The following is a 17,339-nucleotide window of genomic DNA, read 5'->3' on the forward strand; positions in this document are numbered from 1 at the left end:
TTTTAAGTACTATAGTGTATAAATTTTAAAGCATTCTTGGTCTGGGATCTCATAGCTTACTGTTTCGAAATAGCCTCAAATTTCCAGTTTGTCTTACAGTCTAAAAGTAAGAGTTAGGTCACCCAAACCCCTAATGTGTTATCCCTCATAACCCTTGTTATGAGGAGTAAATGAATTGATATATGTGAAGCACCTATAACTGGGCTATAATTCAGCAGGTGTCAATTGCTGTTTTTATTGTTGCTGGTGTTACTATTAGCTTGTTACCAGCCCTTTGTGGCCACTTTCCTTTTATCCTATCTTTCTTTCTTCCAAAGGCTTACGATAACATGGGGTTTATCTTTTAACTTGTATCTAAGATAATACTGGGCACACAGTGAACATTCTGTTAGCCTTATTTGATGCTACAGATTAGATTCAGCACTGAGGAACATTGAGAAAAGATCGTAAATATAAATCTGTCAAGATTAATAAGCTGTTCATGAGGACAATGTGCTAAGTATATAAAGCACTGAGAATAGCAGAGGCTCAAGAAAACCTTGTGAAACCTAAGTGAAAATATTATCTATGAAAACAAGAAGGACTTGTATGTGCAGTTGGTTTATAATGGATTTTTTCCTTCCTCATTTTGTTTATGTCTTATTCAGTACTTCCAGCCTCTGAGGAGTGACATGAATCATACTGGGTGTGGTGTCACACATCTTAACTAGATTCCAGGTTCCTCGTCTCCAAATACATGTATAAATAGTTGGCCCTCACAGATTTCTGTGAGCTTCCGTAAGTTTAAGTATGTGCAACTGACATAGAACAGAAACTCAGCATCAGTTTGCTCCAAATCCCTACTCTAGGCATCAATGCAAAATCTCATGGAAAACCAAACCAAAATTAGATTAGTTGTCTATCTTGAAAATGGAGAACATTGTGTTGTGTTTTGTATTTACATAAACAGGTGGATATTATGCACTCAATTTGGACTTGGCTTCACAGAGTCAATATATGTAATTCAGTTGAACCACGCCTCTTAATAAGGATATTGTGTAGAAAATAAATAGTATAGGTAAATTAACGTACTGAAATTCCTTCTCTCTTTATGTCATGATAATAAAGTCTCTTAAATTTGAATTTACTAAACTTGGCAAACTGCAGGTCATTCAGAAGACAGTTTAAGTCCATATTACGTGGAATGTCTAATGGTCATTAAAAGAACCCCCAAATCTTACTTTGTTAACAAGATATTTCTCTTCCTGTTCTTTTTTTTTTTCCATGCAAGTGTCCTCCATCAGTGTTCCCACATGGGGTTTTACTTACACCTCTTCTTCACCTTGCATCTTGGGTACCAGACTCTTTCCATCTCGTGGCTCTGTCTTCTTCTAGGTCCTGGGAGTTACCTCTTCGCTGGGCAAGTGGGGAAAAGAGATATGGAGGATTGTGTGAGAAGTGGATGGCCATACTATGAGTAACATATGTTACTTGTATTTATATATTTTTGGTCAGAATTCAGTCACATTCTTCACTTATTTGCAAGAATAGCTAGGAAATACCAAGTACCTGAATGTCGAGGACAAAAAGGAAATGGGGTGTGTTGAAATATCTTTTCTGCCCCCTGATTATAACATGACGTGGATAAAGTTCTAAATTCAGAAGTTGCAGTCATTGTAAATAGAAATAAGATTCTGTTTGTTGTTCCTACTTTTGTTTTTAACCTTACCGGATTTCTTTTTCTTTCAGGTAATGATTGATGAATCCCTTTTGTCTGATGACCCTAATTCACATGTGACATTGACAGTTGTCCGGTCCCCAGGAGGAAAGGGAGCCGTCCGACTCCAGTGGGCTGTGGATGAGACCGCTAAAGATGACCTCAGTCCTTTGACTGGGACACTTCATTTTGATGAGGTATAGTCAGCATCTGGACTCCTGCGGTTTCTTTCTAATTTGTCTTTGCTTCATTTTCTTTTCTACAGTATTACATTGTGTTTGAACTTTCAGTGAAATTATATGCACTGTGTGGAAAATCACAAAGATGCCCACCCACACGTAGGCACAACCTTACATGTCTGAAATCACATTCAGTTCAGACACTGCCTCCATCGCTCCATCACAACTACTCTTTCTCAACATTTTCTTTCCTGATGGAAGGTAAAATCAGTGAACCAAGCTGGACATCTTGGTGTCAGCCCCATCTCTTATCCATTATGTAACACTTGCATGTATTTGATCACTGAGTCTTGTCAATTTCCCCTTTTAAATAGCTTCTCTCACTGTTCCTCCTCCTCTATCATGTCTGCGGCAGTGCTTGCCTCCGTTTGCCTCCATAATCTTCCATTGAGCAGAGTCCTTTACCTTATAACTCTATTCCAAATCTTTTCCCTTTTCTGTCCATTATTTGTGCTACTGATGGGGTTATTATCCTATTAGATATATCATGTTATGCCACCCCCTTGCCCAGTGGCTTTTTCTTACCCACAGAAATCCAGGCTCTTAACACAGTACACAAAGCCTCATGTAAGGGAATCCTGGCTGTACCTTCCACCTTGCTTTTAGAATCCTGTTTGAATACATCTTTCCTAAATTAATAAAGATGTAATAAGAAGGAAATTAATTAAAAAACAGAAAAGTAGAGTGGATGAATAAGTTTTAAAAAGCGTACAAAATAACCATTCAAAGAGAGAAGATACTAAAAATTGTAAGACACTTCTTCGTGCAAATCTAAGCAAATAAATGTAAAAACCTATATGAAATTGGTTCTGGTAGATATACAGTAGATATAGAAAGTATAAACAGATGAATTTTCACAAAGGAAATAGGAGTAAAAGTTAAATATGGGAGTAGAAGCTCCCAAGGGGGTTTCCGGAAGGAATTCAACCACGTATTTAAAGATCAGGTAATCCCAATACTGCGTGATTTAGTTTTGGGGGGAATGTGTTGATCTTTTTTCAGAGCCTTCAACACCAAACACCACTGAAACAAATACTTTCTTTCAGTTTTCTGATAGGCGATTAAGAAGTTAATCAGCAAGCCCTCTGGCAATTCATTTGTCACTTAACACTCTGCCTTGAGGTATGGGTTACTCTAATGACATTAATGATTTCAAGCCAGATGTTGCAGATATTTCATCCACTCCTTTCTCAGATTCTGAAAGATGATGACTCAAGACACATCTGAGTTGCTTGTCCTAGCCATGATCTGAAAACTTATCTGGAATGACAAAATTTAGAGATTACTTTCGGATTTCTAGAAAGATTTTCCTCAGTAATAATGAGCAACAGTTTCCAGTTATCAGATTCCAATCTCTAGATCTGCTTTCCAGAGGACTAGAAAGGTTTCTGGTTTGGAGCAGGACATCAATATTCAAATGGCACGTAGCCTGATCTTTCCCCCACGGAATAAGATCATCCTTTTGTAGAGTACTGCATCAAGAGAGATGGGTTTGTACATCCTTCTGTATTTTACTCTCTCCATCTGGGTTTTCAGTCACCAACCTTGTGTGTTTCATACACAACTGCATAGCAGCTTCACTGCTCTTATACATCCAGCTCTGACATACACGTGTCTCCATTCAAAGGAACAGTCTTGTACCTAAGGCATAGTCAGAGCCTCCAGTTCACAATATACAGTAAATAAAATGGATGGGATTGATTTGCTGCATTCCATAAATTATAGATTTCCCCATGAACACATTTACTCAGGTCTGAGGCAAGAAGTATACATTTTCCTGGAAACTCTTACAAAGATTTTTTTAAAGTACATATATTATAAAATGGATACAAGGAACTCTGGAGAACAACTTGAATGAAAAATATGGAAAATCTCAAAAATGCAAGTGTAGAATTAAGATGTACTTGAGAAGGAATAAACGGAATTCAAACTGTAGAAAATGAATCAGTGATGCATAGGACAATGGAGCTGCTTTATCAGCATACAAAGGAAGAGGTAGGAAAGGTAAAGATAAAAATGGTAACTGTCATGATGCTATCTCAAAGTATTAACCTAGTTGTCCTGTTTATATTTGCTTTCCTTTGTTCCTTCTCTTCCAGCCTACACTGAAAACTTAACCAATGTTCAGAAAAATTACTGAGCTCAGTGTAAGGCAAGAGAGGAAAGGAATAATAGTGGGCACTCGTGAGGACAACACCTGTGGAAGGATTGGGACGGATGTGGGAGTGGGTAGAGGGCAGAGACAAAATGCGCAGTGGCAAGATAACCCTTATAAGTGTAAACCTATGACCTTTGTCTTTTTATATCATGCTCCAACCATTTAGCTCTCTTTAAGAGATTGGACTTTCAATGATTGAAAATTTTTAGAAATTTAGAAGTTGTGTTAAGTTTTTCCTCCTTTTTGCCACTACGGACATGAATAGTATTTATAGGCAGAGCTAACTTTTATGTTGTAATTCTCTTTAGAAGCAACCCATAATTCTAGGGGACAAAAAAGACGTACTTTTAAAAATGCTTATGGGTATACGCATTATCCCACTAGTGAGAATATTCCAAATGTGACTTTAATCAATCTGGAGAATTTATTTCTGTCATTTGATGTAGACGGAGTCCCAGAAGACCATTACGTTGCGCACACTTCAAGACACTGTGCTCGAGAAGGACAGGCATTTCACCATTCAACTGATACCAGTTGATGAGGCAGAAATATCTCCAGTGAAAGGTAAGAGAAGTTCACATTTTTTGGAGATTGCAAGTAGTTTCTCAGAAAAATCTAACCAAATAATACTAAAATAGGTAACAGGTTTTATAATGACTAAAATGTTTGTTAAAACATGAAGATGTCATTTTCCACCCATGTTTTCAGCTAAAGGATTTTTAAAAGTAATATTCTAATACCTAGTGTTAGTAAGGTCATATGTCAAAGATTTCATAACAACCTAGCTGTGTGATTTTTAAAAAATAAAAGTGTTTCATTTAGCAATGTTTATGAAATAAAATGTGGAAGCTTCCTAAATGATCCACTTAACTAGGTAAGAGACAGGTTAAATATAACAGAATACTATGCGGCTATTCAATAGAATATGATATAAAAGGCCTTAATTACATTAAAAATTAAGAATACTTAATTACATGGATGATTGGTATATTAGTAAGGCAGGCTTCATAACAACATGTTCAAATTAATCCCATTTTTTCTCATGTGCATATCATAAATATGTTTGGAATGGTTTACTTGAAACATTAGTGGTTTTTGATTACCTATATTTTTTACACATATTTACATTGACCACATATTACTTTTATGATAAAATATTATTTTAGAACATCATATTATTGTATTTATTCCAGCCTATCTATACCTATTTTCATCAGAAAGTAATTACATAGATATTTTGACATTTCAGAAACAGGCACCTTATTTCTTATTTGTTTACAGTCCATGTTAAAGTTTGTTTCTTGGATATGGATAAAGGATTAATGGTTCTGAATCGTTTCATCGTGGTACAGACAGTAATAACCATAAAAAATGGCCCAGCAACGTTGATATAAACGCTTAGTTACATGCCCTTTCTTGCCATCAAGACTTCATCCTCTGCAAGGGTCCATGGCCAAAAAAGCAGAATTCCGTGGTCATGGAAATTCTCAAAATTTTCGAGTATCACTATATGTGCCTAGGGTAGCTAAATTACCAGTGGATCAAGGTAAATCATTTATTAATATAAACAAGTTCATAGTATAATTCTAACTGTGACACATTTGTACATGACAAACCCCTCTTGGTTTTATTACTCCATTGCCAAAGAAAGAGTACAGCAGTCCAGTCCTTTGTTTCATGAAACCCTGTGTGCTTCCAGAAACAGTTTTCTTCAAGTTACTGCTAAATTATAATATGTATCTCAAATTACTTAATATGGTTTTTATTTCTATTTTTGTAAGATTATTTTATTGTTTTTAATAAATGCTTATAAGCAAATAATAGAAAATTAAAAATAAAAAGTAACTTAAAGAAATCTTGCTTTTGCCCCTTAGCTAACAGATACAGCCAGAAAGCCAGGAGCAGTGATCGGCAAAATGATTACTGTAGAAGTGAATTAATGCAGATGGTAGAGGCCTACTTTCTTATCACAGCAGTGAGAGTGGAATTATTGCCCACTTTCATTAAACTGTGACCTTGGAGAAGTTATTTGCAAAGTCTCTTCAGTACATCAATGAACTTAGATGTCTTCGTTGGTAAAATGAGTGTAATGGTAGTACCTACCTTATATGATTACCATGAGGATTAACGCATAAGATTAGTATACATAAAACACTTAGAACATTGCAGGTATGTACTAAGTGAATACAAGTGTTTGCTATATAATCTGTATTTGTATCATCTTCAATTTAGGCAGCGCATCTATAATCTTTCGGGGAGAGAAGGGAGCTTTGGGAGAAGTTGGGATTGCGCAGTCGTCCAGGCACGTCCTCATTGGGGAGCCCTCAGCAAAATATAATGGGACCGCTATCATCAGGTAAGGGTGTCATAATTTTTCTGCACCCAGGTTAGCGTTTTAAAGTTTTGTGTAAATTGCAATTTTGTCCCTTCAATACATTGTTCTCAACACATACACATTCTTCAAGCATTGTTATTTTATATGTTGGTAACATCCTGTGGAGAGTAGAACCCATTTTTGGTACACATTGAAGATATATTCTAACCTACACTGAAGTCAGATTTTGAGCAGATTTCTGGCTGTTTCTTGGGTAATTTGCACAACCCATACTGTGGAAAGCACATTGCATTGACATCAGATCTGTGCTTTCGGTCTTGTCTGTCACTGGCCATGTATTGTACTTTGTCTCTTAGCTACAAAGTCATTCCTTAGAAAACTGTCTGAATCAAGCACTGTATGATTCTAAGTGTTCTAAAGTTAGGGCCAGTATATAACTCTGTGATGATCATAGGTGACTTTGTTTATTACAGTCTTTTAATTGGGATTGGAATAGCAACTAACAGTGAAGTAGCTGAATTTGAACTAAAACTTTCCCTTTTTGGTTTTTCCATTAGCAATGCATGTGCAAGGGTTCCCTATTCTTTAGAGAACTTTGTGAGACTATTAATATTTTGTATCTTGTGTATTAAGTGAAATTCTATAAGCAACTTTTTATTCCTTTAAACCTTCTACTTTTAGGATTCAGCTTTTGCTGGTATTCTTGTCAAGCAAATTTACCATGAATTCAGTACCCTGAGTGTTACTATCTTGGAATTATAAGGCTTTCCTTTGGTTTATAGTTGATAGATAAGGTTATTTAAACGCCTAATGTTCCTGAAATACATGAAAATTGTTCATTGTTGAAAGACACAGCAAATATCTGGGAAAAGTTCCTTCAATAAAAATGTGTTAAATATTTGTGTGTGTTGTAGCCTCGTTCGTGGCCCAGCCATCTGGGGAGAGGTCACGGTGTACTGGAGGATCGTCCCCCCATCCATAGGGGAGTTTGCTAAAACATCAGGAAAACTGACAATGAGAGAAGGACAGTCTACGGCAATTGTGGTGATCCAGGTATTCATGTTACTGGTTTCTGTTACGACCTTTGCTCTGTATTGTGTGTGGGGGTGGAGGGGCAGTGAGGTGGTGGAGGGGAATGGGAGATGGTTAACATCCCAGATTTGTTGTCATTGTTTGCGAGATAGATATTTTTCTCTTTAAATGTTGTAGATTCTGCTGCTAATGGTCCTTTTTGTCCCGTAGGCGTTGAATGATGACATTCCCGAGGAGAAGTGTTTCTATGAGTTTCAGCTCACTGGCGTCAGCGAGGGCGGAGTGCTGAGTGAAGCCAGCAGCACTGCCAATATCACAGTGGTGGCCAGTGACTTCCCCTATGGCCGGTTCGCCTTTTCACATGAGCAACTTCGAGTATCGGAAGAAGTACAACGGGTAGAGTGTGAAATGCTTAAAATCTGAAATGTCATTTTTGGTTTTTATGTGGAAGTGATCTTTAAAACGTGTTTCCTTATTCTTTCTTATTCCAAAGATTTCCCAGACTGATTTGCTCCTGTTATTTTAATACTGTCATTTACATACTTTCAGAAATTTATAATTTCAATGTAATGCTGGTAAATAGAACTAGAAACAATCACAATTAAGTGTTTTCTGGTAGATTAATCATCCGAGTCAAAGAACAAACCTCTCCTTGCCGCAGGTGAACATCACAGTCATCCGTTCGGGTGGATCCTTGCGCCCCGTGAGACTCTGGTACCAGACAGTGAGTGGGAGTGCGGAGGCGGGCTTGGATTTTATCCCTGCGCCAGGGCCGCTCCTCTTTGAAGCGCAGGAGATGGCGAAAAGCGTGCAAATTGAAATCCTTGATGATGACCTTCCTGAAGGCCCTGAGGAATTTTCTCTAGTAATTACGAAAGTGGAACTCCTTGAAAGGTAAACTAAAAAAGGAAAGTAGGAAAAGAAAACAAAACAGAAACAGCGACAGGAAAAGCAAGTGCTAGGTTGTGTAGGGATTAATACAGAACTGTGAAAGTGTTCTTGCCCTTCTCTTTCATAGGCTTATGTGACATTAGAACAGTGTGTGGTAGGAAATCATGACAAAGGCTGTTCACTGTGCATTGTCCTAAAATATTTTTGTTCCCCTGAAAGTTGTATTTCTCTTGTGTGCAGGCACTCTAGGCAGCCAGAAAATTGAACATGGCTTGAGCAAGAGTAATTCGGTGAGGAAATAAGAGTAACTGTTCTCTAGGTCAGAGGTCAGCTGGTCTGGTTCGGGAGTGGGGAGTGGGAATGTGTTTCTGCCTATTTCTATCTCTATACCTGTGAATGGGCTGGAGTGAGAGATTTCTTTTTGGAATCAATGAAGGCTGTTTTGTGTTCTCCTTGGGTGAATGTGGCAGATGCTCGCCTAGTTCCAGTTTTATAGGGGGTAAAAAAATGGAGTCAAAGGGGGTCATTAATGTGCACCATGTTTCCATTGGAGATAAAGAATGAACCGTGTGGAGGCCCTCTCATTCTCTGCTTTAGTGGGAGGGACTCATTAACAAGGGTGGGAAGCGCCTTTGGCATGTGAAGTACCCTCCACACTGACAGCTTTCACCAGACCTTCCACTAGTAGTGTTTGCATTTATATAACTTCTAAAGGAAGTTTTCGTGTACATGAAAATGTTTTTCTTGTTTGCATTTTATAGAAATGCCATGCTTTAAATGTTTTTTTAAACTAAAATATTTCACTAAGTGACTTAGAGTGTGTTATCATCCCACCTGGAAAAAATAGAGAGTGCACTTCAGGTCTTAAATTTCCCAGAGATGATTCTGTGCCTGATGATGGGAAGGAATTTGTACTCATATTAAATGTGTTAAAATTTGACCTGGTCACTCACTATTAAAATAGGTAAAATTTGGTAAAAGTAGCTCATCAAGTGTGAGAGCATATCAGTGTTACTGACTATGAAGGACTTGAAGCATTTGCCCTCTCTCTGTACTACCCTTTAAACGAAGCAGTTTATACATAACTTTAATTCTGGGGAAACAAGTTTTACTTTCTAGATAAATTTCTAGTCATCCTTTGATCTGAAAACTATTATAAACTATTTGCCTAGTTGCTAGAAAATGTACTGCTTATCTACAATCTTTCTCAGACTATTGATAACAGGTACTCTTATCATTTAATATTTTAATTCCCTTTTTCTGATTTTGCCTTATGTATAATCTTATGAACCAGCTTTCAACCATTTGAAACTAGGTGTGGTAAAAATACCAGGTAAATAGAATTTGGAAATTGAAGAAAGGACTAAAATGGCTTACTGACGTTTGTTTAGCTTTAGGGATTAAGTGATATAAAACTCTGGAAGTCAGAACTTTTCTTTAATGGGAGTAATAGCAATCTAAAAAAACCTTCCTTTGTGTAAATATGTCCTTAGACAAGTAGACTACCATGTTTATTAAATAACAGAGGCATTGATTATAATTGTTTTCTGCAGATATTAAAGTATTTTATTGAATCTTGAAGGTTTAGCTTGAAATTTCTTTTGTGGCGTAATACTCATCATTTTTCTGAAGTAAGTCTCTCAGTCTAACGCCGTGCATTTCCAGCCCAGCAGGTCTCCGTCTTGGAGTGCACTGCAGTTTGGTGCGCGTTACTGTCTCGGTCCATTATTGTAGTGTGTGTTCAGTGGTGCATTCCTAGCCCCAGAGTTTCATTTTACAACAACTGTTTCCCAATTCCCTTGTACTTGTATTATCTCCCCATTGCCTAAGTTTAATAACTTTATATTAGTTGGGGTTTCATGCAGGCAGTGATAATTGCGAGCAGCACAAAAATCTGTTTCAAACAGCATTTTGGGAGGGAGGAGAAGGAGTATTCTAATGTTGGGAATTTTAAAAAGTATTAAAATGCATAATAGGACTAAGTTATAGGAACGAAGAGGACCATTCAGTTCATGCTAGGAAATTATGTACTCACTTTATTTTATTTTTTATTACTTTGCAAGAGGGTATGATTTTACCATCCAAGAAAATGGACTTCAAGTAGATCAGCCTCCTGAAATAGGAAATATCTCCACTGTCCGAGTCATAATAATGAAAAATGATAATGCAGAGGGCACCATTGAATTTGACCCAAGGTACATTGCCTTCGAAGGTAGGTTCAGTAACCTTATTTATAAACTTACCACTACTTTCTGAGTTACAGGGTACCTGAGCTCAACATTATCAGTTTGAATTCTCATACATACATTTTCTCTGTTTGGGGTGTGTGTGTACACACCTGTACATATATGCCTTTATATGTATATACACATATGTGTATATATGTTCATATGAATTTGTATATGCCTTAATATATTTATACTTTTATTTTAAAATATGTTTTGAGTTACCTTTGGGCAATTTTGACCCTTCCTTACTTATATGTGCTAAAGCTGAATGGTTAGGAACAAGGCAATTTAGAAAAATTATTTTTAACCTTAGGATTATTGAAATATTCATATTTCAAACATTTTTATGACTATATTTTTAACTTATGCAATACTTAATTGTCTTCATGATTAGAAGTCAATGAATATCCACTTACAAAGCGTCATTTATTTATATGTAGCACATGGAGGAAGAGTGCCTATGCTGATGATTACATAGGCTATTTAAATTCTTAATTATACTGTTTGCTGCACTTCCAATTTGTGACAAACTTTATTCCTCCTAAAAAACAAGTCATGAAATTTTCAAGTCATTTTTGAAGTGATAAATGAACTATGGACAAATCGAGTACTTGCACTGTGCCATTATATTTAATTGCCATGCTTAATTTGACTGAATCTCATAAAAGTGAGTTGCTGCGTCTGGCACCCCCGTTAACTGGAAGTGCCTGTTACAGTGGAGGAAGACGTCGGGACAATCACGATTCCAGTGGTGAGGTTGCACGGCACCCACGGCCGTGTGACAGCCGACTTCATCTCTCAGAGCCCCTCCGCGGTTCCCGGCGGCACCGGTTATATCCTGCACGGCGATTCAGTCACGTTTCAGCATGGACAGAGCTTAGGTTTCATAAATGTCTCCATCCTTGAAGACAGTGAAAGGTAACTACTTAGTGTTATCAAAAATACAGCGGTTTCATCCCTCTCATCCACGGGGGATGTATTCTAAGGCCCCCAGTGGACGTCTGAAACCGCAGGTAGCGCTGAACCCTGTATATTATGTTTTTTACTCTACGTACCTGTGCTAATGTTTAATTAATAAATTAGGCACAGTAAGACAATAACAACAATTACTAATGATAAAATAGAATAATTATAACAACATACTGTAGTAAAATATCTTAATTGTATTCTGCTTACCCTCCCTCTTACGATGATGTGAGATGATGTGAATGCCTTTGCAAGGAGATGAAGCGAGGTGAATAACGTAGGCGCTGTGACATAGCGTTAAGCTACTATAAGGGTTACTTGAATAAAATACTGAAACTGAGACAATCTGATAACCCAGATGACTAGTAAGTGACTAAAAGTGTGTAGCTTATACATACACTAGACAAAGGGACCATTTGTGTCACAGTTGGGAGTATCCGGGTCAGTGGGAGATTTCATCATGCTACTTAGGATGGTGTGAAATTTAAAACTGATGAATTGCTATTTCTGGAATTTTTCACTTAAGATTTTCAGACCTTGCTTGGCTGGAGGTAACTAAAACCGTGAAAAGCGAAACTGCAAATAATGGGAGACTGCTGTAGTGTGGGTATACAGAAAACATGAATATTGGGGTCCAGTCCTTACCTGTGTTTTGCACTTCTAATAGGATTTTAGATTATATATATGGCCATTGAGAAACAAATGATAAATTGGAGGCAGCATGCACTGGGGCAGGGAAAGGGATTGGGAGCCCATTGTGATTGCATGTTACTTCTTTCAAATACAGGCATAAAGTTTTGGGTGTTTTTTTCTTGTTTTTTGTTTGTTTGTTTTTTTTTACCTTAGACTTGAAAACTCTAATAAGAATTTAGAAGCATTCTGAAATTCACTTCTTTAATGCATAGAACAATTAAAAGAGAAGAAGAAAGTCTAATGACCAGCTCCGGCTATGTAATAGTGAAGTTGATCATTTTTGCCTTTAGCAGAATACCCTCTTCTTCCCACTTTGTGTGTGACTACTGTGCCTTGAATATGTATGACCAATTAGGAAAATGAGTAGTTATTTGGATTTTAGAGGCATTTTAATGTATTTAGACTCACAGAATTTCTTCTTGCAATGCAGGGACTTTGCAGAGCCCATTGAAATTCTGCTCATTGGAGCTACTGGCGGAGCGGTCCTTGGGCGCCACCTAGTGAGCAGAATCACGGTCACCAAGAGTGACTCTCCCTTTGGCATTGTACGATTTCTTAATCAAAGCAGAATATCTCTTCCTAATCCCAATTCCACAATGATTTTATTCTTGGTGCTGGAGCGCACTGGAGGACTTTTAGGAGAGATTCAGGTATAGTTATTATTCCCATGGTTTTAAAAATTTTTGGTATTTCAGTTTGGCATTGGATTTTCTTATTCCTCAAATATATTCATTTATTCACAATCAATAATATTTATTAATTACCTACTAGGTAATTAGCTTCTGAGCTAATTCACTAGCTTCTGAGTCCTGTGAAGCACATAAAAAGGTATGCAGTATACAGTTTCCTCAGCATACAGCCATCCTCAGGGAACTCTTGAGAGCATATTAAAAATTAAGTGGTGGATTCTGGTAGAATGCATTAATTCAGCAAGTATTTGTTGAGTGCTTTCCCTGTTGTGAGCACTGAGAATACACTGGTGGACAAGACAGACCTTGTCTCTGTTCTCGTAAAATTTTTAGAACAATACCCAAATAAATGAAAGGAAGGTGATCAGATAATACTAAGTGCTGTGCAGGAATGTAAAATCAAGAGACACAATCACTGCTGACTGGCTATTCTAGATTAGATGGTGAGGATATGACAGTCAAAGGGAAAGCTGGATGATGAGAAACAGGTGGTCATGCCATTGTTCATTGTTAGAGCGATGAGTATTTGGGGAGAGGGGAGGCCAATGCAGATCTCCCGGCCTGGCATGCTGCGATCGGGAGAGGTCCATGTTGTGAGGGGCATGGAGGCGGTGGGATCACAGCACAGGGCAGATGATGGGTAGATAGTAGGTGTTTGATCAAGAGAACCTCCTAAAACAGGTTAAAGATTTTATGCTAAGTGCAAATAGGATGCCATTAGAAAGTTATAAGCAGGGGACTAATGTTGATGCCACTGGCTTGTCATTTTAAACAGCTCACTTAGGACAGTTGTGAGGAGAATGGACTGTCAAGAAACCGGGTGAGAAGCAGGATAGGCAGTTAGGAGGTCGTTGCCCTCTATTGTCCAGGGCAAAGCTGTCCGCCCAGACAAGGCTGGAGAAGGAAATGGAGAGAAGTGAATAAGATATTATGTTTTGGAAGAAACACTCATTGGGCTAATGGAGGCTGAGGAAAAGAATAATCAAGGATAACTGCTAGAATGATAGTTTTAGCAACTGGTTATATTATAGTCCTGCTCCCTGAAGTGCAGAAGCTTGGGAGAGAATCAAGAGTTCCATTTTGGCCATGTTCCTATCCAGTGGGGAGGGAGGGGTCGGGTAGTTAGTGAGATCAAGTGCGGGTTGTGGGGGAGGTGTAAGGGCTGCAGATAGGGAAGGTCTTGACACAAATGCAGCATTTGAAACTATGAGGTCTAAGGAGTGTAGGAAGAGATGTGAAGGATACAGAGCTGAGCCCCAGACACCCAGCATTTAGGGATTTGAAGAAGGAGAGCCAGCAAAGAAAATGGAGAAGTAAAGGAAGAAGGAAACTAGGAAGGTATGCATCATGTGAGTATCATGTAAGTCAGGAGGTGCAGGGCACAATGTTTTAAGAAAAAGGAGGTGATCAGTTGTGTACAACACTGATGAAAGAGAAAAAAAGCAAAGAGAAGTGCTCAATTTTCCTTCTTCATGGATATTGAAAAGCATACAATTTTAAATTATAGGAACTTTCAAAAATGCATTTATTACAATATAAAAACGTTGTTTCTTATAAAAGGTAATGAAAATTTCTGTTCATTTTATACTAGGAGTTTACTGAAATATATTTAGAAGAGGTTGCACATCCAGCAGACTTTTCACGTGGTTTTATTACTCAAATAGGTTTTGATTGACAGAACCTGTGCACAGAGCAAGACAGTTTTGTGCTCATATATTTAAATTTTTTAAATTGCTCTAATATATACTTTTAAATATGTACTTTTATATTTTTGTTACCCTGGGATGATGAAAAATGACCAGGTACTCATATTTCTCTTGTTAGTGTTATTCGTGAAAACTGATACGCTATCATTATGCAAATATCATTATTTAAAAATTTGAGTTGATAACAGGAATTTTCTGGAGACATTGTAGAAAGACTTTCATATATATGTGTATTTTTGAATACTTCATATCCTGCAAAGTAACTCTTGGTGTAAAACTGACCATATCTATTAAAAACAATAACACCCTGCAGGTGAACTGGGAGATAGTAGGACCCAATTCTCAGGAAGCCTTACAGCCACAGAACAGAGACATTGCGGACCCCGTGAACGGCTACTTCTATTTTGGAGAGGGAGAAGGTGGAGTGAGGACCTTGATTCTGACAATCTATCCTCATGAAGAAATTGAAGTTGAAGAGACCTTTGTTATTAAACTCACACTTGTGAAAGGAGAAGCTAAATTAGACTCCAGAGCTAAAGACATTACATTAATTGTAAGTCTGACTTTTATTTGCCCACCAAATTTTTGATGGAGTTATGAGAAAATGCATTTGCATTTTTTTTGAAACTCTACAGGCTTATGGTGAGTTGGACGTTATAAAACCAAATTAAGTTGTAATAATTCTTATGTTCTATTAGTTTTTTACATAGCCTTATTATTGGTGTTATTTCTAAGAAAGCTTTAGTATAGTGAGAAATACTTATTTTACACTCTTCAAGAAAATTTGGTGTTTTGGGAGTTATTTGCAAATTTTAGAGAGCAGATATTTGTGATATCATCATAAACATTGATTATCTTTCCATCAAAGTACATAACAATTATTAATTAGTTACGAGTCAGATTGTGTGAAGGAAGACTGGTATTTGTTCAGTTAGCACAACGATATGTTAGAGTTGAATTCAGCATATTTGATATGGACTACCCAGTCCATCAGGACAGGAAGTGCTTGGGCCAAGGCTACTGAAATCAATACAGAGAAGTGGACATCTTTTAAGTTTGGAAAATACTCTTTGCTGGAGTCTGTATCAGTTATATTTTACCAGAGAAATAGAGAAGGAGGGAAGGGGGGAGAGAGAGAGAAAGATTGACTGACTCATGATGATCGACTTTGGCTGTGGGAACCAAGCTTAACAAGTTCTGGGTTTTCTTATAGTGAAGTTTTGGGGGCGGGGGGGCCAAGAGATTGACCATCTTGGCAGAGGACTATTTCACATTCCCATAAAGGATTTCAAAACAGTACAGCAGAATCTGAACAAAATTAATTTACTTTCCCCAGATTAATTTGGCAGAAAGAAAAATGGCAAGCAGGCAGTGTAGCAGGCAGAAACCCCAGGAAAGAAGTGAAGTTGTGTCTTGCCTTTGAATTTTGTGAGGCAGGCCAGCAGGCTGGAAACTGATGCAGGATTTCTAAGTTGAGGCACACTCGCATTATTGGGGATAATCTCCTTTACTTAAAGTCAACTTGATTGTAAATGTAATCACATCTACAAAAATACCTTCCCAGCAACATCTGAACTAGTGATTGACCAAACACACTCCTGCACTGTAATCTTTATGCTGACACGTGAAACTAAGCATCACAGGGCCTTTTTGCTGCTCTCCACATTGTATTATAACCAGTAGAAAGAAGTTAACCAAAACTAATTGGTTATATAAAACAAATGTAAGGCAAATAAACCTAAATTGAGGCATCAAAGTACTACCCTTTTGAGATTCTACAAATTACCGTTTTCCAGACACTTATTTCCATTATCCTTTTGGAATAAGAACTACTTGTTTTTTTTAGGTAACAATCAGTGTTACAAAGAAAGTTTAAAAAAAAAATCATATAGCTAGGTATTTTATATTTAAGTATTATTTCTGTGTTTCTTCTATTTCTTTAGCTATCTGTGTTTTGATAAGTTAGATAATGTATTTTCGCTCGTTGTTGTTAAATATGTAATTCACTCTCCTCTGTTTCTATTTTTAGATACAAAAGTTTGGTGATCCCAATGGCGTGGTCCAGTTTGCTCCTGAATCTCTATCTGTCAAAACCTACCTAGAGCCATCAGCTCTGGAAGGGCCCCTGGTCATTACTTTCTTTGTCAAAAGAGTCAAGGGCATTTTGGGAGATATTAAGGTAGCGTATTTCATTTCATTTGATTTTTAAGTAGAGTGACAGTTTGCTTAACAAATGTGATTGAGAACAGAGAAATGGCGTCGTTCTGGTTAAAGGTTTTCATAAACCTAAGTGACATGTGTGTTCAACGAAACTGAGAAGGTTCCTTTGAGAACCTTCAGACTATCCCGCCAGCACCAACCTCCACAGTCTCTCTACTCTGTTACAATTAGATTAAAGGATCTTCCTCACACTTAATCATGAAGAACTTTTTTGTATTTTCTTGTTTGCTATAACATGAAGCCTTTTCTACTTAGATCTCTGAGTGATTTTTGTAAATTGCTTAATGTATTCTCCAGGGCTTTATTTCTCAATATAATGTTTTCACTTAGCAACTGATTTTTAAGCAGTTACATTTGTGTGTTCATTGATATAAAACATTTGAGGGTGCCCTTGTAAATCATCAAGATACTCGTCTAACAGATCTAGGTTACTTGTTTTCTCAAAAAAAACATATTTTGTGAAATTTCTCTTTGAAGTTACCTCAT

The 17,339-nt window shown here is 37.3% G+C and overlaps 1 protein-coding gene across 1 annotated transcript in view; it reads left to right on the top strand.

The window, feature by feature from the left end:
* ADGRV1 (adhesion G protein-coupled receptor V1) overlaps positions 1-17,339 on the top strand; it is a 507,230-nt gene that overhangs the window by 193,688 nt on the left and 296,203 nt on the right. Inside the window, exons 59-69 of the mRNA XM_054578596.1 lie at positions 1,729-1,893; positions 4,540-4,657; positions 6,326-6,449; positions 7,343-7,481; positions 7,671-7,856; positions 8,122-8,354; positions 10,415-10,563; positions 11,296-11,497; positions 12,669-12,888; positions 14,947-15,186; positions 16,663-16,812. Coding sequence (XP_054434571.1) covers positions 1,729-1,893; positions 4,540-4,657; positions 6,326-6,449; positions 7,343-7,481; positions 7,671-7,856; positions 8,122-8,354; positions 10,415-10,563; positions 11,296-11,497; positions 12,669-12,888; positions 14,947-15,186; positions 16,663-16,812 — 1,926 coding nt within the window. The remainder of the gene's footprint in view (positions 1-1,728; positions 1,894-4,539; positions 4,658-6,325; positions 6,450-7,342; positions 7,482-7,670; positions 7,857-8,121; positions 8,355-10,414; positions 10,564-11,295; positions 11,498-12,668; positions 12,889-14,946; positions 15,187-16,662; positions 16,813-17,339) is intronic.

Source organism: Pteronotus mesoamericanus, unplaced genomic scaffold, assembly GCF_021234165.1.
Source record: "Pteronotus mesoamericanus isolate MK-2021 breed Mesoamerican mustached bat unplaced genomic scaffold, CSHL_Meso_final contig_50, whole genome shotgun sequence".
In the NCBI taxonomy this organism is placed as follows: domain Eukaryota; kingdom Metazoa; phylum Chordata; class Mammalia; order Chiroptera; family Mormoopidae; genus Pteronotus; species Pteronotus mesoamericanus.